The sequence below is a fragment of the Aquarana catesbeiana genome, linkage group LG05 (assembly GCF_042186555.1).
Source record: "Aquarana catesbeiana isolate 2022-GZ linkage group LG05, ASM4218655v1, whole genome shotgun sequence".
Taxonomy (NCBI): Eukaryota; Metazoa; Chordata; class Amphibia; order Anura; family Ranidae; genus Aquarana; species Aquarana catesbeiana.
This window is the reverse complement of record NC_133328.1, coordinates 261,021,506-261,045,764: the sequence shown is the minus strand read 5'-3', so window position 1 is coordinate 261,045,764 and position 24,259 is coordinate 261,021,506. Positions and strand designations below refer to the sequence as shown.

Sequence of the window (24,259 nt, the reverse complement as noted above, 5' to 3'; positions counted from 1 at the left end):
TTAAATGAAAAAACCGGCGTGGGTTCCCCCCTAGGAGCATACCAGGCCCTTAGGTCTGGCATGGATTGTAAGGGGAACCCCCTATGCCGAAAAATCGGCGTGGGGGTCCCCCCCCAATCCATACCAGACCCTTATCCGAGCACGCAGCCCGGCCGGCCAGGAAAGGGGGTGGGGACGAGCGAGCGCCCCCCCCCTCCTGAGCCGTACCAGGCCGCATGCCCTCAACATGGGGGGGGTGGGTGCCTTGGGGAAAGCACCTTGTCCCCATGTTGATGAGGACAAGGGCCTCTTCCCGACAACCCTGGCCGTTGGTTGTCGGGGTCTGCTGGCGGGGGGCTTATCGGAATCCGGGGGCCCCCCTTAATAAGGGGGCCCCCAGATCCCGGCCCCCCACCCTGTGTGAATGAGTTTGGGGTACATGGTACCCCTACCCATTCACCTAGGCAAAAGTGTCAGTATAAAAAAAACACATTACACAGGTTTTAAGAATAATTTATTAGTCAGCTCCGGGGTCTTCTTCCGACTTCGGGGGGTCTCCTTCCGACTTCTCCCGGTGTTCGGCCTCTTCTCCCGGGCCCCGCCGCTATCTTCTTCCAGCTCTATTGCCAGCGAGGGGCCCGGTCTGCTGCCGCTGTCTTGTCGCCGCTGTCTTGTCGCCGCTGTCTCGCCGCTTCTTCTCTTCTTTTCTTCTTCCCCGATGTTGACACGACGCTCTCTCCGGCTCGAATGCTGTGTGCGAGCTGCGGAGCCATTTATATAGGCGGTAACCCCGCCCCCTTACGACGTCATGGTCCCAGCATGCGCAGGGACTCTGGGGCCACGCCCCCTTATGACGCCAGAGTCCCTGCGCATGCTGGGACCATGACGTCGTAAGGGGGCGGGGTTACCGCCTATATAAATGGCTCCGCAGCTCGCACACAGCATTCCAGCCGGAGAGAGCGTCGTGTCAACATCGGGGAAGAAGAAAAGAAGAGAAGAAGCGGCGAGACAGCGGCGACAAGACAGCGGCGACAAGACAGCGGCGGCAAGACAGCGGCGACAAGACAGCGGCAGCAGACCGGGCCCCTCGCTGGCAATAGAGCTGGAAGAAGATAGCGGCGGGGCCCGGGAGAAGAGGCCGAACACCGGGAGAAGTCAGAAGGAGACCCCCCGAAGTCGGAAGAAGACCCCGGAGCTGACTAATAAATTATTCTTAAAACCTGTGTAATGTGTTTTTTTTATACTGACACTTTTGCCTAGGTGAGTGGGTAGGGGTACCATGTACCCCAAACTCATTCACACAGGGTGGGGGGCCGGGATCTGGGGGCCCCCTTATTAAGGGGGCCCCCGGATTCCGATAAGCCCCCCGCCCGCAGACCTCGACAACCAACGGCCAGGGTTGTCGGGAAGAGGCCCTTGTCCTCATCAACATGGGGACAAGGTGCTTTGGGGTGGGGGGGCCCCGCAGGGCGCCCCCCCTCCCCCAAGGCACCCACCCCCCCATGTTGAGGGCATGCGGCCTGGTACGGCTCAGGAGGGGGGGGGGCGCTCGCTCGTCCCCACCCCCTTTCCTGGCCGGCCGGGCTGCGTGCTCGGATAAGGGTCTGGTATGGATTGGGGGGGGACCCCCACGCCGATTTTTCGGCATAGGGGGTTCCCCTTACAATCCATGCCAGACCTAAGGGCCTGGTATGCTCCTAGGGGGGAACCCACGCCGGTTTTTTCATTTAAAATTTGGCGTGGTGTTCCCGCCTCAGGATTCATACTAGACAGCTGTCAGCGCTGCCTGTCACTCATCGCGGAAGGAAAACAAAGTTTTCCTTTCCCGATGAGTGAGCCATCTCGGCGCTGGCTCCTGCGACAGGGCTCGTAGGTGTCAAATCTCGCCGAGAAGTGCGGCGAGATTGACACAATATCGCGGTCACCTACTGTAATTTTTTACCCAACGTGGTACTTACCGGACATAATGCTCAAACACCCACTACATCAGATGGCCATTGAACAAGCTTTAAAGGAATACATATCAATTAATAATACAACAGACATCTCCCCAATAACACTGTGGGAAGCTCATAAGCCTGTCTTGCGTGGTACAATACAAAGACAAATGGCACTATTTAAACGGGAAAGCAAAAATCTAGCAAAAAAACTAGAACTCAATTTTAATGCAGCCTACATATCATTTCAAGATAATCCATCTCAGAGTACAAAATCTCATCTGGAAAAATCTAGATTGGAATACGATCTATTTCTCACTGAGTCAGTTGATAAATTCCTCAAACGCTCCAAACACAATTTCTACATGAATACAAACAAACCAGGTACATATTTGGCTCGGGCATTAAATTCAACTAACAAATCTTTCAAACCAATACGTTTGAAATTATCAAAAAATGTTTACACTTGTAATCCAGTTAAAATAGTCCATAAATTTCACTCACATCTCGCAACTTTATACAAGACAAACAATGAATTTAATCCTACAGAGGCTGAATCCTTCTTCTCAAAAATAACCTTACCTGAGTTATCTCAGAATCAAAAAAGCAGTTTGGATGAGCCTATAACTATAGATGAAGTTGCTAACGCCATAAAAGACCTAAAACTTAACAAAAGACCAGGCCCAGACGGCTACTCGGCTTTATACTATAAAACATTCTCAGAAATACTCTCTCCCATTCTCACTGAAACTTTTAACAAACTTCTAGATGGACATTCTTTTCGGCAAGAAACACTAATGGCAATTGTTTGTATGATCCCAAAACCCCTTTCTGATGATACTTCCTGTGTGAATTATCGGCCTATCTCTCTGTTAAACCTCAATATTAAATTATTAGCAAAAATAATAGCAAAACGCCTCAATAGCATTATAGGAAAATTAATACATAGAGATCAAGTAGGCTTCATGCCAAATAGACAGGCAGGCGATAATATACGCAGGGCAGTGTTATTGGCACATATTGCTAAAAAACGGAAAATCCCTTTATGTTTTCTATCTCTCGATATTAAGAGGGCATTTGACACAGTATCCTGGCAATATATGCAATATTCATTACAAAAATGGGGTTTTGGACCCCACTTTTTAACATGGATCAAAGCATTATATAATAAACCCAAAGCCTATATAAAATATGCTGGATACAAATCTGAAGCCTTTAATATCGAAAGAGGTAACCGACAGGGTTGCCCATTATCTCCCTTATTATTTGCCCTTATACTCGAACCCATGGCCCAATACATCAGAACAAACCAAACTATAACTGGCATTGAAGTAGGAGGTATTACACACAAATTATGTATATTTGCAGACGATATATTACTTTTTCTATCATCACCACAGGTCTCTGGTCCTAACTTAATACCAGCTCTTGATGGGTTTGCAGCCCTATCCGGCCTTATGATTAATCCTAAGAAATGCCTAGTGCTTAATATTTCACTCACAAACATGGAATTGATCCCGGCTAGGGCTGCACTCCCATTCACATGGGCAGAAAAATCAATCCCATATCTTGGAATTCATTTAACAGCATCTCATTCTGACTTATTCTCAACCAATTATCCTCCTGTATTAAGACAGATCACAAATCTAATAAAACAATGGTCGCAACTTCCTTTATCCTGGATAGGGAAGATTAATGCAATCAAAATGACTATTCTACCCAAATTGCTTTATCTATTCAGAGTCCTCCCTATTCCAATTCCTTCCTATTTTTTGAGAATAGTACAAAAAAGAGCAACTTCGTTTATATGGGGCTCTTCTAAACCACGTATACCTATACACACACTACATCTTCCCAAAAATAAAGGAGGCCTGGGATACCCTAATTTTACTAACTACTACAGAGCAGCACATTTGGCCAGTCTGTCCAAATACCATGCAAAACAGGAAATCCCATTATGGGTATTTATAGAGGCTTCAGAAAATGACCCTCTATCAATATCAAATTTATTATGGCTTGATCCTAAAGACCGCTTTAAAATTCATAATCCCATAACTAAACACTTCTTATCTCTCTGGGATAAACTAAAAACCAAATATCAGTTACAATCTCCACACAATCCTCTCCTTTCTTTTATCAGAAATCCGGCCTTTTATCCGGCATGGATCTACCCAAATTCTTTTAAAGCTTGGACAACATCAGGCATTCAGACACTAAATGACTTCATAGCATCTAAATCATTCCTTTCATTCCCATCGCTTAGAGAAAAATATGATCTACCAAACTCTGAGATATTTAGATATCTCCAAATCAAAAATTTCTATACACCATTCCTAAAGGGGGATACACCATTATCCCAATTATCCATTTTTGAATCAATCTGTACAAAAGATCCATTTGCTAAAGGTACAATTTCATCACTTTATAATCAATTATATGGAGTAGCAAATCTTAATAGACCCTCTTACGTTCAGAGGTGGGAGGAGGACCTGGGACGAACTTTAGAAGACACGGACTGGTCTAACATATGGCTCACATCTAAGTCATCTTCACCCAACATCTTAGCACTGGAGACAAATTATAAAGTCCTAACTCGCTGGTACCTTGTACCCGCTAGAGTGGCAAAATATTCACCTAATACCTCAGCTCTTTGTTTTCGAGGATGCCCAGAAATAGGCACATATTTACACATATGGTGGACGTGCTCAGTAATCCAAACCTTCTGGAAGGAAGTCTTCGTGATTGCATCTAAAATATTTAAAAAAATAATACAACCGGATCCATATTTAACTTTACTTAATCTAAAACCGGAATGGTTAACACTCTCTCAATTCAAACTTATGATCCAACTAATAACGGCTGCAAAACAAACAGTGGCCAAGGCATGGAAATCTCCTACATTGGTACTAGCAGAAACAATTCATAGAATGAATAATACAATGTCCCATGCTAAGATGGTAGCCATCGATCAAAATCAAATTCCAAAATTTGAAAAACTTTGGCATCCTTGGATAAAACAACAGTTCCTGTCAAACTTCAATGACTCTGTCCTGTTGCCATGGTAACAGATTAAATGACTTACAGAGACACCCATTCTAAGGCTTCAAAGAGAACTAAAAAGAATAATAAACTGACCAGCGGGACAACCTTGTGGACCATACCTCTACCTTTCAACCCCTTTTCTTCTTTCTCTTTCCTTTTCTCCACCTTACGATTAAAGCTCATTATCAGAATTTATTTGACCTATATACACTCTACTTGTAAACAATATGTATAGTAGGTATAAATCATTTAAATACCTACAAAAGTAACTAAGGAAATGATATATATCATATATAATTTAGGTTTACGTGAACCCAATGTTTAATATTTGAAATTTCATGATATTTACCTATATAAACCCTACTGTAAAACAATGAGCTTACTTTATAGATCCTTGTAAACTTACTTTATGTATCTTTATAACATTGTATACTCAATAAACTTCTTTTGACAAGGAAAAAAAAAAAAAAAAAAACCTCTCTAATTTTTTGGCCATATTAATTTGCTGTTTGTGTTAACTTATTTTTTAAAAACAAATTGTGTTTTTAGTTTTGCATGTTGTTGTGCTTTGTTTTATTTGTTCTTTGTGGAGTATAATTATATCTTAATAATTTCCCCTCAGGATTAATGAAATATTCTGAATCTGAAAATAGTTATCAATCAATGTGTTGGTCAGAAGTATGTAATGTACAACAGAGATTACAGAGTGCAGTGTTCAGAGCCATATATCATGATCACAGTGTATACAATAGGAAATATGTAACATACAGGCTTATAGAATGCAGAGCTCAGACATGTGTAGGGATCTGCTTCCATCTACTGTCTGAATTTGTAAATGCCTGTAACTATATTATGTATGCATTTCCTGTTCCTGGAATGTTGTATTTGATACCCTGGAAGGGGGAAGAGGAGAGAGAGAAGGGTTTAGCCACATGTCCTGTCCATGCAGCATTCCTATAATCTTAATAATTTAACTGTAGCTGCTTAGTGTATATCTAAATCCTTGTGACAGACAAAGTATCTCATTATTTCCCATGCACAATGCCAGATAGCTAGGTCTGTGCTGCTGTTATGTGTAGTGGTCACTTTCCAGTATATTGGAAGGTGAACCTGTTTATTACAGAATAGTTTAAATGCAGCACCTGTTATTTAAGTTAACCCTGTCCCTTCTGGTCTGGGAATCTATAGTAAGTTTTACCTTAGGGCTCGATAACCAGCATAGGCTAGAGCTCGGTTAGGCATCTCGCTTGGGCCACTTCGGTCTCATAGGCTTACAGGTCTGGTTGCATGTCAGAATAGAAACTATTAGAGAGGGACAAAAGCGCAGACAAAAGCACAGAGTAGATAGGCTGACTCTGAGTTTCAGTGCCACAACACAGTTCTTGTCCGTGAAAAGCTCCAATCCAGGCTGGTTAGACATCAGTTGGAGAATCTCACCATGACTGCAGATCTTGTCTTCAGGTCTCTGTCACAAAGACAGAAACCACATCAATCCTCAGAGGCCCCTGCAACTGGTCTCTGCTGCAACATTTATCTGGAGGTATCTTTTATTAATAACTATATATACCCAGCTATATTTGCACAATTCCAACAGGATTCCTACTAAGCCCTTTGCTGATAATATAAATTTGTACATTGGATATGTACTATTATTAATCTCTTCTTATATAAAGTTTGTATTATTACTATACTGGTATGCATCTACTGTAATTACTTATGATTAATGTTATATGCTAGTTGCAGTAGTTCTGCTCCTTTTTACTTTGTTTATATTGGTGAATAATTTCCAAGGAATGGAATTGCCTCTGTTCACACTGGCACTGTCCATGTGGAAAACACAGCACAGGATACAAAATGCAAGGGTAAGGAGGAAAGAAAAATGTCATAGTGTTGGCAGTCAGTGGGAGGAAAAAACACAAAATGTCAGTCCAACACCAGTCGGCATCTTGGCGCAGAAGCTGATGCAGTGGAGATGTTATCTCACTGTAGTGATGAATGAACTTCAAGAGATAATTGGTCATGCCAAGAAACCTTTGCAATCCATGTTTGTCCTCTGGAGCAGGCATTTGATGGATGGCTTTGGTTTTTTCTGGGTCAGGCTTGACACCTTTATCCGTGAGAAGGTGTCCAACATATGGCACCTCTGAGACCCCGAAGTGACATTTGGTAGGGTTGAGCTGCATATTGATGGCTCTGACACAGTCTAGTACATATTTAAGTCATTTGTCATGTTCCTCAATGGAGGATCCCCAAATGAAAATATAATCTACGACTATTTCACATGGCTGTCCAGTAAAGAGCTGTTCCATACATCTCTAAAAGAATTTGCTTCCAGTTGAAATTCCATATGGCATCCATAAGCATTTGTATCTCCCATCTGGGGTCATAAATGTTGTAAATAGTAATGATTCCTCATCCAGAGGGATTTGCCAGAATATAAATTTTGCATCTAGAATGCTGAAGACCCTTGCCTGTGGGATATCAGCGATCACTTGCTCTACAGTTTTTAATGGGTGATAAGTCCTCAGAACAGCCTTACTGAGGTGCACAGGATCAATGCATATGTTGATAGTGCCATCCTTCCTGACTACTGCTGCCATGGCAGACACCCACGGGGTAGCCTCCTGCACTGGTGCAATGATGCCCAGTCTAGTCATCCTTTCCAACTCTTGCAAGACTTTGTCTCTTATAGCCAGTGCGATCCTTTGAGGGGCACACACAATAGACTGTACCGTTTCATCTAAGCGCATGTGATACATGACTGGAAGCTCACCAACAGTGTCAGTTTGAAATAAGTCCTCATAAGCGCTCATCTCAGGAGCCTGTTGTTGTACTGCATGTACTTATGGACTGAGTTGGATTAGATTTAAGAGCATGCTGTCTGGTAAGCCTAGCAGGCTCTTAACATTTCTATCCACAATGTGGAATAGCAGCTTGTCCCCTGATAGATCCAAAGAAGAAGTGCCCAATGTCTGAATTGTTTGACCACCATAAGCTATCAGGTTTACTTTATTTGACTGATCAATTTCAGCTTTGGGGTCAATGCTGTGCAATGTGGATAAGGAGATGACATTGCATTTGGCACCGGTGTCAGTTTTCAACTTGATAAGTTTGTTGCATGCTGTTGAGAAGGTGGTGAAACGTTCTCCCTTATTTGCAATTAGGTCCACACTTTCACAATGAAAACAGTTTTGGTGATCATCACTTTTCATTTCATAAATTCTGTGCACATTGCAGCAACTGTGGTAGTGAACACGCTACTGAGCGCAACAAGTTATTTTCCTTTACAAGTTTTTTGCCACTTCATTAATTCTGTGCATATATTGTTGTTTAGTATAACTAGATGGTGTCTTCCACGCGCCTCTATTTTGAGGCTTGGATCTACAACATCTTGCAAAATGATTCCACTTGTTGCATGAGTTGCACCTTTTGATCAAAGCCAAAAGGTGCAACTTTTGGCTTTGCACCTTTTAACAAAAGGCGCAACTCATACAACAAAGGTGGAATCATTTTGCAAAAAGTTGTAGGTCCAAGCCTCAAAATAGAGGTGCATGGATGACACCATCTAGTTATACTAAACAACAAAATATGCACAGAATTAATGGAGTGGCAAATAGCTTGTAAAAGCAAATAACGTGTTGCGCTCAGAAGCGTGTTCACTACCACAGTTGCTGCAATGCCTTTTGTGCTGTTGCACCACAAACACTTCTGCCTCTCTTTTTAGTTCCTTAGTGGCCCTTTCAGAATGTTCACACAACATGCATATTCTGATGGCTGATTCCAGTGTCAAATCTTTATCCCTTAACAACTGAGCACGAACTGCATTATTGTAGATACTACATACCAGTTCACATATCAGTTCATATGTCAGTGCACCCAAATCAACTGTTTTAGCCAGCAGTCTCAGTGTGGCTGCATAGGATTGTATTCCTTCATCAGGTTTCTGAGCCATCGTGTTAAATGCATGTCTGTCTATTATCACATTATGTTGTGGTAAGCATAGCTCATCAAATTTCTTGATTAAGACATCAGATCCTCTTTGTCCTCATTTTCTTGAAAATTAAATGACTCATATTTATCTAGTGCATCTGAACCAGCAAAATTGAGTGTAAGCTTGTACCTTTTGAATTTCAGCCAGTTGTTAGCAATTTCATTATCAAAGTACAAAAAAAGGGGTACCAAAAAAGGTAACCCAAGGTCGGACTTTGAGGGCACAACAAACAAAAGAAATATGAAAAAATATATAAGCTTTATTGAAACAACAAATACAGATAAATATAGTACAAAAAAGGACATGGAAAGAATATTTAAAAATCATATATACAAAATATACATGATGTGAGCCCTAATGCGTCTATGCGTTTCGTGTCAAAACTTCTTCAGGACACACTCGGGGTTCATTGATTGCAAGAAAGAGAAAAGGTCTCACTATCTACAAATAAAAACACATAATTACAATAACATATATGAATGAATGATCACATCTATTATGCCACCAATGGTATACTTAATACGGCCATTGTTTATCATGTGGCATTTAAACATAAACATGATCCACATACTTTTAAAGTTGTTGTCCTCGATCCCATTTATGAGGATCCTAGAGGGGGAAATCTTGACCAAAGGGTGTTGCAAAGGGAAACCCAATGGGTGTATAACTTGCAGGCTACATCTTATCCTGGCCTGAACGACATGTTAAGTTTCAGACCATTTCTATATAACTTTAGAGGTGGGATCTATTAGCATACCATACTATTATGATTTCAATTAATATTATTTTTTTTTTTCCCACATGAAGAAAAAAATGTTATCGTACATACAATGATACTTTGATAACTATATCTTGTGTGTAAGCAAAAGTATATAATTTGCATTACTATATGCTATGATATTATATATACCTATTGGCAAACAACCATTTTATGCATATGAAATCTGATGTATATCTTTTTTCTGGTTTGTGATATTGGGACATGTTTGTATGACAAGCACTATATACCATGATGATCCTCTTTGGCCCATTATACATTCGTTTTGGTTTCCTTGCAGGGGTGACAACTTAGCCTAATATGCAAATATGGTGGTTTTGTTTTGATTGTGCTGTCTTGTTTTCTTTCTGTGGGTATGCTCCGTTTGGGCTTGTTTTGTCACAAGACTCTGACCACGCTTTGTATGTGTGTGTCTTGTTGCTGGGGTGTCCAGTGTGGGTGCTTGTACTTTTTGTTTCTGTTTGTGTCTCCGGATGCCTTTCCCGCTGTGGGCGGGATTGTTTTTGTTGCCATTGTCTGTTCTTGCTCTTGCTTCCGGGTTTGACATGCGCAATGTGAGCACTACGGCAGGCAACTCTGATGCTGACACCCTCGTCATGACGTCACTGCGTCTGTGGATGCCGTTTATGGTGGGAGGAACATACTCCCTTCTGACGCCACATTATGACGTGCTCCACAGCAGACTACCTTATCTGTTTGTCTGTTTGTTTTGGCGCAAATTCTTTGGCGGGAATCTGTTGGCGCCAAATGCAGCTATATATTGTTCCATCTTTCAACCACAAGCCAAAGAGCGTTTCTGCTCTCTCCCAGGGGATTTCCGTTATACTACTATACCCACAGTAAGTCTATCTCCTTCCTCATTATACCCGCATCCTATTACTTTTTCTGAATGAACATAGAGGTTCCTATGTACATACCTCCCTACCTGGTGGTAACATTTCCCTCTCACTCTTTTGACCCTCTACAGATTGGAGCATGCTTCAATTACTCTTTTCTACGGTGGCTTTGTGGCGCCCTCTGTTGGGGAGCTCTCACTCAGGCCGCCCCGCTGGGTTCTGGGTGTCACGGGCCCTACGTGGACTGGGGGCGAACGATTCGTGGAGGTCCAGTGGTGTGTCTTTTTATCCCCCTAACCAACCATACCCCCCCCTTTCTTTTGAGTGCTTCATTGGATACAAAACAGTAACACATGCCCTCCAAGCAACATAATATGGTCAGTATCTCTAATGTTTCTCACCTTGTACAAATTACCATACTCCTATAGTAGTATAGCTACACTATCCTATGATGTTACCGACATTTTTGACTCATCAGCTGTCAGCCAGTGTTAATTTTGGTGTCAAAGTTTGATTTAGTTTTAGTCATAGTCTTTTTACTAAAATGCCATTTTAGTTTTGGTTGCATTTTAGTCATCTACAATTTTTTTAGTTTTATTTGTATTTAGTCAACTAAAATCAGTAGTACATTTTAGTGAACTAAAATCATTGTGTGTGTGTGTGTGTGTGTGTGTGTATATATATATATATATATATATATGAGAAAAAAAAAGGGTTTGGGACTTTATGTGAAGCATGCAGTCAGGGAGGCAACACAACATAAGACTAATGATGATGTTTGGTGGATAAACCATATTTGTGACCATATATCTTGCATACTACCAGAATACATACAATATAATATAATAAAACAAGGAAACTTTAATTCCATAACATAGTACATAGTAGAAAAGTAACATAATGGCATAGCAGCATAATATAATCACAGTGGTAAAATAATGAAAACGCCAAACTCATTGTTGTGTGTCTCCACAGTAAAAACATAATACAAATTGGTAGAGTCAAAAAGAGCATAATATAGATAATGTATAATAATAGTATGAGAGGCATCGAATAGCTAGACGCGTTTAATGGCTGTGTTGCCACTCCTCAGGAGTAGATGCGATGTAGATGTCTATTTAGGTATTAAGGTAAATATTAGATTGGGTATTATATAGAGAGAATCCCCCGCTCATACTTGCAGACCAACCATGAGTCTGAGCACAGGCAAACAGGGGCAAAAGGCTGGTCAGGCGGATCATCAGCCCGGGAGCTGAGGCGGTGATCCCCATGTGACACAGGTGGAACAAACAGCAGAGAAGGTAGTCCCCAGGAGCGAATACTCCATGGATAGTGGAGAGTGGTATGAGCCACATATAAAAAGCCCATCTATAAACAATATAATTGTGTATATAATGTAATAAAACATATAAGTGTATATATCATGGTGGCTAATACTTTGATAGAGGGTATACTAGTATGTGACCAAGTAGTGTTGGGTAAGTACAGTGACAAGGCTTGGACAAAAAACAAGTTAATAAATGGTGAAAATAATAGTATATACCAACCAGGGGAGATTACTGGTATGTGAATAGAAAATACAATTACCAAGGCAGAAATAAGAAAACTGTATATGAAAAAGATTTTGCAGAAATACCTAAAGGCTTCTGTGTAGATGTCTCAATCCAATGGTACACAGTGTCCATGGGGACGTGAGCACAGGGAGTGTCTCGCTGAATAAAAGGAGTATAAATACTCTTGTGTGACTGGGGATGACCACCAACATCACGCAGCAGTCAATTAGAGGAAGGCTGCAACAGTCAAGCAGTGGGAACACTCGCCAGCCCACAGCGCATTGCCTCATGGAGACCGCCGATGTAAAAATCACCACGTCAACGTGCCAGCGCCACTAATGATGACGTAGCATGCACGGCGCGGGAAGGCATGACGTCGATGAGCAACAGGACACCCGCACCCATCCTCATGTCGCAATGAGAGGAGGAAAAGGGGAGGACACACGGAGCTAATCGCAGCTCCTGGGTCAGAAGAAACCCAGCACAAGAGCACCCAGTACACCAAAACCCAAACCCAATAGGGTATGTCACGGGGGGGGGGGGGGGGGGATATTACTGGGGATCCTAATTACAAAGAATCTGGCCCCCAACCAACAACCACCCGTCCATACTCTAACCTGATCATGGCAAAATTGTCAACCATAGTAAAAAGATAAACACACTTAAGTGGTGCTGACAATGGATACTACCAATATATGTACTATAAGCTGTATAAGGTGCATGCTTCCATCCCCGATATTACAGTGAAAAGAGTAGAAGAAACAGTTTGGGACTTTATATGAGGACATTGTAATGTACCTCCATCCCCGACATTTGGATATATGAGAAGAAAAAAAAAAGTTTTTTTTTTTTTTTTTCTCATATATCCAAATGTCGGGAATGGAGGTACATTACAATGTCCTCATATAAAGTCCCAAACTGTTTCTTCTCCTCTTTTCACTAAAATCATTGTAGTTGACTAAAATCTAATGGGCTTGGTTAAATTTGAATGCATTATTTAAGCATTTCTCTAGAATTTCCAAACTCCTTAAATACTCCTGGAATAAAAAAAAATGTCATAATATCATGTTAATATTTGTGGTATTAAGATTTGAACAAACTACACATTCTGGAAGGTCTGAGAAGGCCTGTAGTGCACAGTGAGTGCTCTGGATGGTCTGAGGAAGCCTGTAATGCACACAGTGCTCTGGACGCTGGTCTGAGGAGGCCTGTAATGCACAGTGCTCTGGACGGACTGAGGAAGCTTGTAATGCTGCACAGTGCTCTGGATGGTCTGAGGAAGCCTGTAATGTTGCACAGTGCTCTGGATAGTCTGAAGAAGCCTGTAATGTTGCACAGTGCTCTAAACAGTCAGGAGGTCTGTAAATGCTGCACAGTTCTCTGGACAGTTGTCTGTCTAGGGAGGCCTTGTAATGCACACAGTGCTCTGGACGGTCATCTGAGGAGGCCTATAATGCTGCACAATGCTAAGCACGCCACACCACTAAGCATGTTGTTAAGGAGCGGGCTGTGTTTCTCCTCCCAGCAAGCAAGGTAGTGACCTTCTAAGGTACAAATACTGTGCTACTGAGTTTCTAAAATTGAATTCTGGAAAAAGTCTCTTTAAGGCTCCATTCACACTTGTGCGACTCCAAGGTCGCGTGATTTATGTTAAAATTTTACATTGCTACTTTGATGCAACTTGGATGCAACTTTGGATGGGTGCGACTTTGGCTGCTTACTTTGGCTTTGACTATTGACCAGCTGTCACATTGATAACATTAAAGTGGTAGTAAACTCTGCCCCTGGTTTGCGCCTTCTCAATGCAGCGAGTATGATAAAGCTTTCCATAAAATTCTGTCCATTTAGTGAACCGTTTGCATGTTTCTTACTATTATTATGTGTGTTTCTTATTTTCTTCCTTCCTGACCAAAGCCGGTGCCATGTTGGGTACTGTATTCCAAGTCAGCAGCGGTGTGGGCTTCTGACCTTTCTGTTTCTCCCTGCAGTAATCTTGCACATGCCCAGTAATTTTTTTTTTTTTTTGCCAAGCTCGTTTTCATCCTGGATTACTATGGTTACTCTGTCCTGTGCTATGCACCAATGTTTACACCCCCCTGTTACGTTGCAAGTCATGTGAGGTGTAAACAAGAAATTGTTCATTGGCTTGTACTCTCGCGGGATTGCAGAGCAATGCCATCGAGAGGGCATGACGAAACCACGGCACATTACTGAATAGGCTAGCGGTGTTTCATCATATATGACGACCAATCACATTTGGCTACCCGCTGGACTGCGCATGCACAACGCCGCCATATGCATTCCAACACTGTGGCGATCTGCGCTTGCGCAGAATTTTGTGGCCACACCCCTGAGTCCAGGTTCAAGCCCCACCATCCAAGTGGACATAGAGTTATATTATAATTATGCTGAGCGAAGCGAGGCCCTGCCTGAAGCGTGGTGAGCAAAGCGAGCTCGCGAGGGGCCCTGTGGCAAAGTGGTGTCTTACAACAGTGTTGGAACGCATATGGCGGCGGTGCGCATGCGCATTCCAGCGGGTAGCCAAATGTGATGGGTCGCCATATCTGACGAAACAGCGGCACGATAAGCTTGTCGTGAACAGGGGAGATCGTGCGCTGGTGATGTCATAGAAGTGAACAGCCATGGATTGCAAGAAAACTAAGCAGGTTAGAGGAGATCTAGAGAGTGATTCATAGAGTGTTTTAATTATTTAAATTGGCAAAATTGAACAGGGAGAGTTTGCTACCACTTAACGATGTGACTTTCATGAATCTTTTGAGAATTTACATTGCAGTCTATAGCACTCAAGGCACATCAAAGTAGTGCAGGATCCTTTTTAAACTCGCTGCAAATTTAAGTCACATAGATTTGAACCGCTTCCATTGAAATACATGGGCTGCGACTTGTCATGCGACTGTGTGTCCAAAGTCGCATGACAAGTTGCACAAGTGTGAATAGAGCCTAACTGTTAGGTGGTTGAAATTGGGTAGAAAGACACATGGGGCAGGTTATAATGTACTTTTTAAAGTGGGTTGTGTCAGAGGGTTTGCAATATTCCAGCCAAGGGGGACTCCATTTGATATTTGCACATGACCCTAACTTATTTATAACCAGTCCTATCTGCGCATGAGCTGAGCTGGGCTGAGCACTTGGATTACTTTTAAAATATTGAGATAGTATTTTTATGTTATGTTCATGCCATTTAAAGTGGTTCTAAAGCCTCAAGGATTTCTGCCTTCCTACATTCTATGCATGAAGGTAAAAAAACCTTCTCTGCGCAGCAGCCCCCCTAATACTTACCCGAGCCCCATGGCGATCCAGTGATGTCCACGACAGCCTCGGCTCCTCGGGGACTCGCAGCAGCCATTGGGCTCCTGCTGCTGTCAATCAGAGCTAATGAGGATAGAGAGGGGGCTGGGCTGGGCTGAGGCTCTGTGTGTAAATGGACATGCAGAGCAGTAGCTTGGGTGCCCCCACAGCAAGCTGCTTGCTATGGGGTGCACGGCAGGAGGGAGTGGCCTGGGGGCACTGGCGGGGGACCCAAGAAGAGGAGGATCCGGGCTGCTCTCTGCAAAACCACTGAGCAGGTATGTATAACATGTTTGTTGTTCTTAACAAGCCGTTAATGTCACTTTAAGTTATCACAATCAGATCCAGTATGCTGTTCTATAAATCTTCTGAGGTAGAAAAGAAATATGTAGAATCCATTTATGGCTATGCTGTTTCTGTGTCTCCTTTTTACTTTAGTATTTCACACTTATCCCAATGTAAACAAATATTTCTTTCACTATATTGTGAAATCATTTTCTATAAATGTCTGCATGATTTTTCTTTTCTTAGATGCTCACCTTGCCAAGGAAAATGCAAAATAACGAAGTGTTGAAACCAGCTAAGTACTTTTCTGAGTTGGAGAAGAATGTTTTGCTGGCTCTGGTAGAAAAGTACAAATATGTACTGGAATGTAAAAAAAGCGATGCTCGTACTATTGCTCTAAAGCAGCGCACCTGGCAAGCTCTAGCACATGAGTACAATTCTCAGCCTAGTGTGTCTTTGAGGGATTTCAAACAACTAAAAAAATGCTGGGAGAATATCAAGGCAAGGACCAGAAAGATAATGGCCCATGAAAGAAGAGAAAAGGTGATGCGCTGTGGACTTGGATCCAGCAGTATAAAAGAGAAGGTTGCAAGTATGATTCCAGATCAGATCTACTATGTACAGACACCATCAGAGGAGGAAAGCACGTATAATCATGAAACCTCCACTACAGGTAACACAGGTTCAATTAGCAAACAGGGATTTTCATTATTTGTTTTGTACGTGAAAATGCATATGGCTCTTCTGTGTTTGTTCCATGGCATCCGTATCTATATATCTATCTAGTAAGGAGAAATTTCAGCAAGGAAAGATTTGACTTGAGGTAGACTACACCTTCCTAAAGAAAATGTAACTTTTGGGTAAATTTGATTTATTCAACAGACACTTGAAGCTGTTTTGGGTGTGTCTGTGATGATTTCAACATATTTTTTTAAGTCTATATCTGGGCAGAAAAAAAAGTTCAGTCCATTTCTGCAATACATGTGCATTTCCCCACGTTTTGTATCGCTAAAAGTATTTTTTGATCCTGCCAGGATTCCAATGGGTTCCTAACTTTTTCTGTAATAAGCTGACCACACTGAAGTCCCATGCAGGGTTTGAGTACTCTTCTGACAGACAGAACATCTTTACTTAATTTTATGGGGCAAGTGTTTTTTAGCCCAGCAGGGGAGAATTCAGGCAGGACTGATACCAATGGCTGGAATTTCAGTACCGCAAAGGCAGCATTGTCAGCTTACTGCAAGAAAGTAGCAGCTCACTGGATTTTGTCTATATTAACAAGGATGTTTCTGTACTTACAAAAGTTGTTAAAATCTGCATGTATTGCAGAAATGTATTCCATATGTGTTTTTTTTATTTATTTACTAAAACATACACTTCAAAAACCTAATTGCTGGAACTTTTTTTTTAAATGGGCTTAATGATATCAATCTTCCAGTGAGAATTAGTCTTCTTGCCTGTATTTACTACTGCAGTGAAGTACTGTATTTTCCAAGGTGGTTTAAATGCTGTTCAAAACTACTAGCTATCATCAGAAGTTGGGAAGGGGGACATGACAAGGTGCAAGAGTTTGTCTGTTACATCTCCTCAGATTTTTTAGAGCTCAGCGGCAAATAATCATGAGGACTTCAACTCCCCCAATCTGTACATGGGACAGTTCCGAAAACACAAGCACAAATACCACAAGGTGGTGCAAATCACACATTACAAATAGACAGTGGTGTAGCAACACATTAGCAGCCCCCTCAATTGCTAATGGACCTGGGGGTGGAAGGCAGCCCTATTAGGAGGGATGTTCAGGCAATATAAACAAAGAAAACTTGTGTGCATGTGACGATAATGCAAATCCAGTACTGTATTATTAAAGATTGAGGAGGTTGCTGTTGGAACAAACCCTGTACCCCTGTGACATTTCGAGTCAAGAATAGCTTAAAGTCAGATGTATATGTAGCACACCCCATGTAGGAGCTGCAGATGAACAGGGATCCCCCACTCCTGCACAGGCAGGCACACTGAATCTTCACAGGCACACAGGGTCAGAAAACAGTCCTTTGTTTTTGTTGTTTATTATGTTTATTAGGGGGTTAACAACTTGGATAGGGATGGGAAGTTATGGAAAGCCTACTTGACTTCAGCAAACTTCAGGGACAAATTCCCATATACAGTTATATAAAGTATTTTCTTCACTTTCCTACTGCACACTCTTGGCCTCTCTCTTGCTTAGCCTCTGCTGATACACTCCTGGGGGAACTTGTCTCCTTGTCAGTTCAGTAACAGCCCATTACAGGCAGAAACTCCCAGTCCCTTAACAATAGCACACATTTAGTGACACAGCATGTAACTTTCCCTTGTGTTTCCTTTGTGGTCACTGATCCCTGCACCAGCTCTTCAGGTTTATTCTTAATAATAACCACTTCACGTTTGAAGGAAAGACATACACACAAATTTGAGGGACTGCCATGGGGAGCACAGCGGCTCCCTCATTAACTAATTTGTTTGTGGGTTATCGCAAAGAAAACTATGTCTACCCATCCCCTCTATTCACCAAGCATGTCAAGAAATGGATGAGGTATTTTGATTATATTTTTCTCATTTGGTCTGGTAGTGAAGATGATTTCACTGGGTTAGTTGATTTCCTGAACAGTATTTTCCCAGGAATAGTGTTTAACCCTGAGATTTCGACAGATCGGATTTAATTTCTTGATGTGCTCTTGCGACCATCACTACATCCTGGGCCGCTGATAGAAATCATGGGGCCCCCTTTAGCCCCACCCCTGGTCCCTCCTTCAGCCCCACCCCTGGCCCCGCCCCTATACAGAGAGGCTAGGGTATACAGACAGGCTATAGTATACACATAAAGGCTAAATTGTGAGCTAATTTAAAAATACGCACCACACGGAGCTGAAAAACAGACGTGGTTTAAATTACGCTTAATTATTGGGCATGGCTTAAAGGGGTGTGGTTAATTAGAGTCTAAGATGACTGCGTGTAGGATGCAGATGACACTGAGCTGCGTTCAAAACTGCACTGTCCAATTTTTCACAGTCAAACAGTGCTACATGAAAAAGGAGATGCAAGTTTTTATTTATTTATTTTATTTCCATTTCTTTATTGATTTTCTTTATAGCAGATTATACAAAAACCGAGATACAATTCTTGCCAACTACTTCACTTAATACAATACACAGTCATACAAAAATAGTTTTCCTCCCCCATCTTCTCCCCCCCCCCTTCGATGCCTAACCCTCCTCTCAAACCTATTCTTTACTGACCTCCCTCTGCCCTACTTCTCCCATATCTCCAATCCTTTCGCCCGCTATACTCCCGTTAATTCAGCAAATCTAATTGTCTGCTTAAACTCGGACCAGACTCTCCATTTGTTTTCAAAACCTTCCATTCCAACCTCCCGACAAAACTTTAGATATTCCAAGTTATAAAAGTTGCTTATTTTACTGCACCAACTCCTTATTGTGGGGCTTTCTAGCTCCTGCCACTGTCGGGGGATTAAACTTTTGGCTGAGTTTAATAGCTGGGGGACCAGTATAAGGAGATGCAAGTTATGAAGTTATGTCAGCTAAGCCCACTTTTAAAAAAAAATTACTTTTTTTCTAAACTTTTAATGAGAAGTAATAAGGGCCGGTTCACATCATGCCTGCACCTGAATTGTGAAGGAATGTGCTGTGGATTCCTGTACAATTCAACCTGCATGCAAAACGCACTGCTTTTGCGATCTGCATCAGGTGTCAATAAAAAGTTAATGACACCTCAAACGCTGCTAATATACTTCAGCAGGCAGACAAGACAGTTAGATAGCTGTAGTGTATTGTGTATTTATATGCATCCCAGTTTTGTGTAAATATATATATATTAATAAACATATACACTGTATATAGTTTAGCTAGATCTCACTGCAGACTGTTCCTGGGGTACTGTCGCTAATATACTTCAGGCAGGCGGGCGAGACAGCTGCAGTGTATTTAGTATATATATATATATATATATACATCCCGTATTTGTGTGTGTATATATATATATATATATATATATATATATATATATATATATACACACACACACTGTATACAGTTTAACTTAATTTCACTGCAGACCGTTCCTGGTGTATTGTGTCTAATATTCTTCAGCCAGGCAGGTGACTCACTGAGCTCAGTGCATTTAATCGATATATATACAGGCTTGTATATATATAGTCTAGCCAAGCCTATACCTGACTAGGCCATTGCCTGAGTGCGTGTTCAAAGACACTTTCAGCCAGGCAGGTGACTTACTGAGCTCAGTGCATTTAATAAATCTATATACAGGCTTGTATATATATATATATATATATATATATATATATATATATATATATATATATATATATATATATATATATATATATATATATATATATAGTCTAGCCAAGCCTATACCTGACTAGGCCATTGCCTTGAGTGCATGTTCAAAGACACTTTCAGCCAGGCACACACACTGTATACAGTTTAACTTAATTTCACTGCAGACCGTTCCTGGTGTATTGTGTCTAATATTCTTCAGCCAGGCAGGTGACTCACTGAGCTCAGTGCATTTAATAAATATATATACAGGCTTGTATATATATATGTGTATATATATATATATATATATATATATATATATATATATATATGTATATATATTTATATATAATATATATATATATATATATATATATATATATATATAGTCTAGCCAAGCCAAGCCATTACCTTACTGTAGGTCATTCCTGGTGTACTGTTTTTAGTAAACTTCAGGCGTTGTTTTGCTAATCTAATTGCACAGAATTTCTGGAAGGCCACCAAGGAGAGGCAGATGCTCACAGGCCACTAAAAGAGGGCAAGCAGGCTCTGTGTCTACAGCAAACAGTGCTGGTCGTAGACACAGTGCATCCTCAGCATGTGGCCGTGGGGCATGCTTATCATTTTTTTCGGGAGCTGGTCGTGTTGAGCCACAACATGCACAAGAGTTGGTGGAGTGGATGACCAAGCCATCCTCATCCTCCTCATCCTCTCTCACCCAGGCTAAGGGTACTTTGCCAAAGCAGCTGCCAAAGCAGCCTCTTCCCTCGGCTCAATGGCATCAGTCACTCCTTCCCTAGCCCCACCATGTCCTGAGGTGTCCCCCGAACTGTTTTGCCACAGTGTTGGGCGCATTCTGTAGGAGGATGCGCAGCATTTTGAGGGCTCCGATGATGGTACACAGCTTGAACAAGGCAGTTACTTGAGCCCAGATAGAGGGGGTGCCCAAGAAGGACAGCAAACTGGCAGTCATGTTCCACCAGCTGCAGCATACTGCCAGGTTTGCTCTAGTGACGAGGAGGGAGGGGATGATGAGGTCACTGACTCTACATGGGTGCCTGATAGGAGCAGCAGATCGCACTGTTGCTATTTGCAACTTGAAATATTAGATCAAGAATTGTAATTACATGCCCCTGTTGATCTAATATTTCACAGCAGGGCCCGTTCCTGCACCCACCAAGAGTAACTGTGAGGCCTTACAGTGTTGTGGCAACACCACCAGACCATCCACCATCAAAGGCCCAATTTTTCCGACCCTGTTCAACAGGGGCATGTAATTACAATTCTTGATCCAATATTTCACAGCAGGTCCGTTCCTGCTCCCACCAAGAGTAACTGTGAGAGCTTACAGTGTTGTGGTGACACCAACACCTAAGGCCCAAATTTCTGCAGAGTATATGGGGCAGGCTCCTACTTTCAAACATCCAACTTACAAACGACTCCTACTTTCAAACAGAAGCAGACAACAGAAAGTGAGAGGAAATCTACCCCTAGGAAGAGAAATTATCTCCTGTAAGAGTTAATATGGGAAAAAGGGTGTCTCCTCCCATGATTTATCACCAATCCCTGTTTCCCTTAAAAACCCCAAATTTTCAATATCCGATTGTCATTGGGACAGAAAGTGAGGTGAAATCTTCTGAACAGGTGCACAGACAGCAAAACAAAGGTTACAGGGGTGATAACCCTTCCCTATGTTTTCCAAAAAGCTTAAAAATAGATTTTTAGGCTGGAGCTACACTTTAAAAATGTACCAGTTCAAAAATTACAAACATATTCTACTTAGTATACAGGCCCTGGGGGCCCCACGCCTTTCCTTTTTTTAATTTGGGTGCGGGGTTCCCCTTAATATCTATACAAGACCCAAAGGGGCTGGTAATGGGCTGGGGGGGGTACCCATGCCTTTTTTCTCAATGATTTTCATCCATATTGCTGGGACCAGACATTACATTAAAGCCGCAAGCAGTTTTAAATTACTTTTATTCCTTTACAAATGTCATTTTGTGCAGGGACAGTTCTAAACACGGGAAACACATGCCACTTTACAGGCATACTATAGACACCCCCCATCCACGTTATTTCAAGGAATATTTCACTTTTATTTTTACACTTTGAGCATCCTTAAAATCACTGCTCCTGAAAACACGACCGTTTTTAAAACTTTTTTTGCATTAATACATGTACCCTGGGGCAGGACCCGGGTCCCCAAACCCTTTTTAGGACAATAACTTGCATATTAGCCTTTAAAATTCGATTTTTTCATTTCTCACATTCGAGTCCCATAGACTTTAACGGGGTTCGCAATTTCTGGTGCGAACCGAACCGGGGGGTGTTCGGCTCATCCCTAGTCACCAGTATGGTATTTGTAAATTGAAATCATATCCCCTCTCAAGTGTCTCTTCTCCAGAGAGAATAATTTCAGTGCTCGCAACCTTTCCTCATAACTAATATCCCCCAGACTCTTTATTAGCTTTGTTGCCCTTCTTTGTACTCGCTCCATTTCCAGTACATCCTTCCTGAGGACTGGTGCCCAGAATTGGACAGCATACTCTAGGTGCGGCCGGACCAGAGTCTTGTAGAGTGGGAGAATTATTATTTTATCTTTGGAGTTGATCCCCTTTTTAATGCATGCCAATATTCTGTTTGCTTTGTTAGCAGCAGCTTGGCATTGCATGCCATTGCTGAGCCTATCATCTACTAGGACCCCCAGGTCCTTTTCAATCCTTGATTCCCCCAGAGGTTCTCCCCCCAGTGTATAGATTGCATATATATTTTTGCCACCCAAATGCATTATTTTACATTTTTCTACATTGAACCTCCTTTGCCATGTAGTTGCCCACCCCATTAATTTGTTCTGATCTTTTTGCAAGGTTTCCACATCCTGCGGAGAAGTTATTGCCCTGCTTAGCATCATCCGCAAATACAGAGATTGAACTATTTACTCCATCCTCCAGGTCATTTATGAACAAACTAAACAGGATTGGTCCCAGCACAGAACCCTGGGGGACCCGACTACCCACCCCTGACCATTCCGAGTACTCCCCATTTATCCCCACCCTCTGAACTCGCCCTTGTAGGCAGTTTTCAATCCAGTACTCACCCTATGGTCGATGCCAACGGACCTTATTTTGTACAGTAAACGTTTATGGGGAACTGTGTCAAATGCTTTTGCAAAATCCAGATACACCACGTCTACGGGCCTTTACTTTATCTAGATGGCAACTCACCTCCTCATAGAAGGTTAATAGATTGGTTTGGCAAGAATGATTCTTCATGAATCCATGCTGATTACTGCTAATGATACCGTTCTTATTACTAAAATCTTGTATTTAGTCCCTTATCATCCCCTCCAAGAGTTTACATACTATTGATGTTGGGCTAACTGGTCTGTAATTCCCAGGGATGTATTTTGGGCCCTTTTTAAATATTGGTGCTACATTGGCTTTTCTCCAATCAGCTGGTACCATTCCAGTCAGTAGACTGTCAGTAAAAATTAGGAACAATGGTCTGGCAATTACTTGACTGAGTTCCCTAAGTACCCTCGGGTGCAAGCCATCTGGTCCCGGTGATTTATTAATGTTAAGTTTCCCAAGTCTAATTTTAATTCTGTCCTCTGTTAACCATGGAGGTGCTTCTTGTGATGTGTCATGAGGATAAACACTGCAGTTTTGGTTACTGAAGCCCCCCGATTCCCTCGTGAAGACTGAGGAGAAGAATAAATTCAATACCTTTGCCATCTCCATATCCTTTGTAACCAGATGTCCTTCCTCATTCTTTATGGGGCCAATATGGTCTGTCCTCCCTTTTTACTGTTTACATACTTAAAGAATTTCTTGGAATTTTTTTTTTGCTCTCCTCCGCTATGTGTCTTTCATGTTCTGTCTTAGCCGTCCTTATTGCACCCTTACAATTCTTGTTGAATTCTTTATAAAGTCTGAATGCTGATGATGATCCCTCAACTTTGTATTTTTTGAAGGCCTTCTCCTTTATTTTTATATGCTTTTTTACATTGGCATTAAGCCATCCAGGACTTTTGTTCCCTCTTTTAAATTTATTACCCAATGGGATGCATTGGCTAATGCCCTTATTTAATATGCTCCTAAAGCAAACCCATCTCTCCTCCGTGTTCTTTGTTCCTAAGATTTTATCCCAATTCATGCCTTCATGCCTTCATGCTGTTACCTAAATTGCCCCGTATTTCCACATCCGTGATCAGGT

General features: G+C 41.9%; 1 protein-coding gene across 5 annotated transcripts in view; it reads left to right on the top strand.

Annotated features, from left to right (window-relative positions):
• MSANTD3 (Myb/SANT DNA binding domain containing 3) overlaps positions 1-24,259 on the top strand; it is a 1,043,106-nt gene that overhangs the window by 468,635 nt on the left and 550,212 nt on the right. For all 5 annotated transcript variants that reach the window (XM_073630740.1, XM_073630737.1, XM_073630739.1 and 2 more), the window contains exon 2: positions 15,957-16,383. In XM_073630740.1, the coding sequence (XP_073486841.1) occupies positions 15,957-16,383 (427 nt within the window). The remainder of the gene's footprint in view (positions 1-15,956; positions 16,384-24,259) is intronic.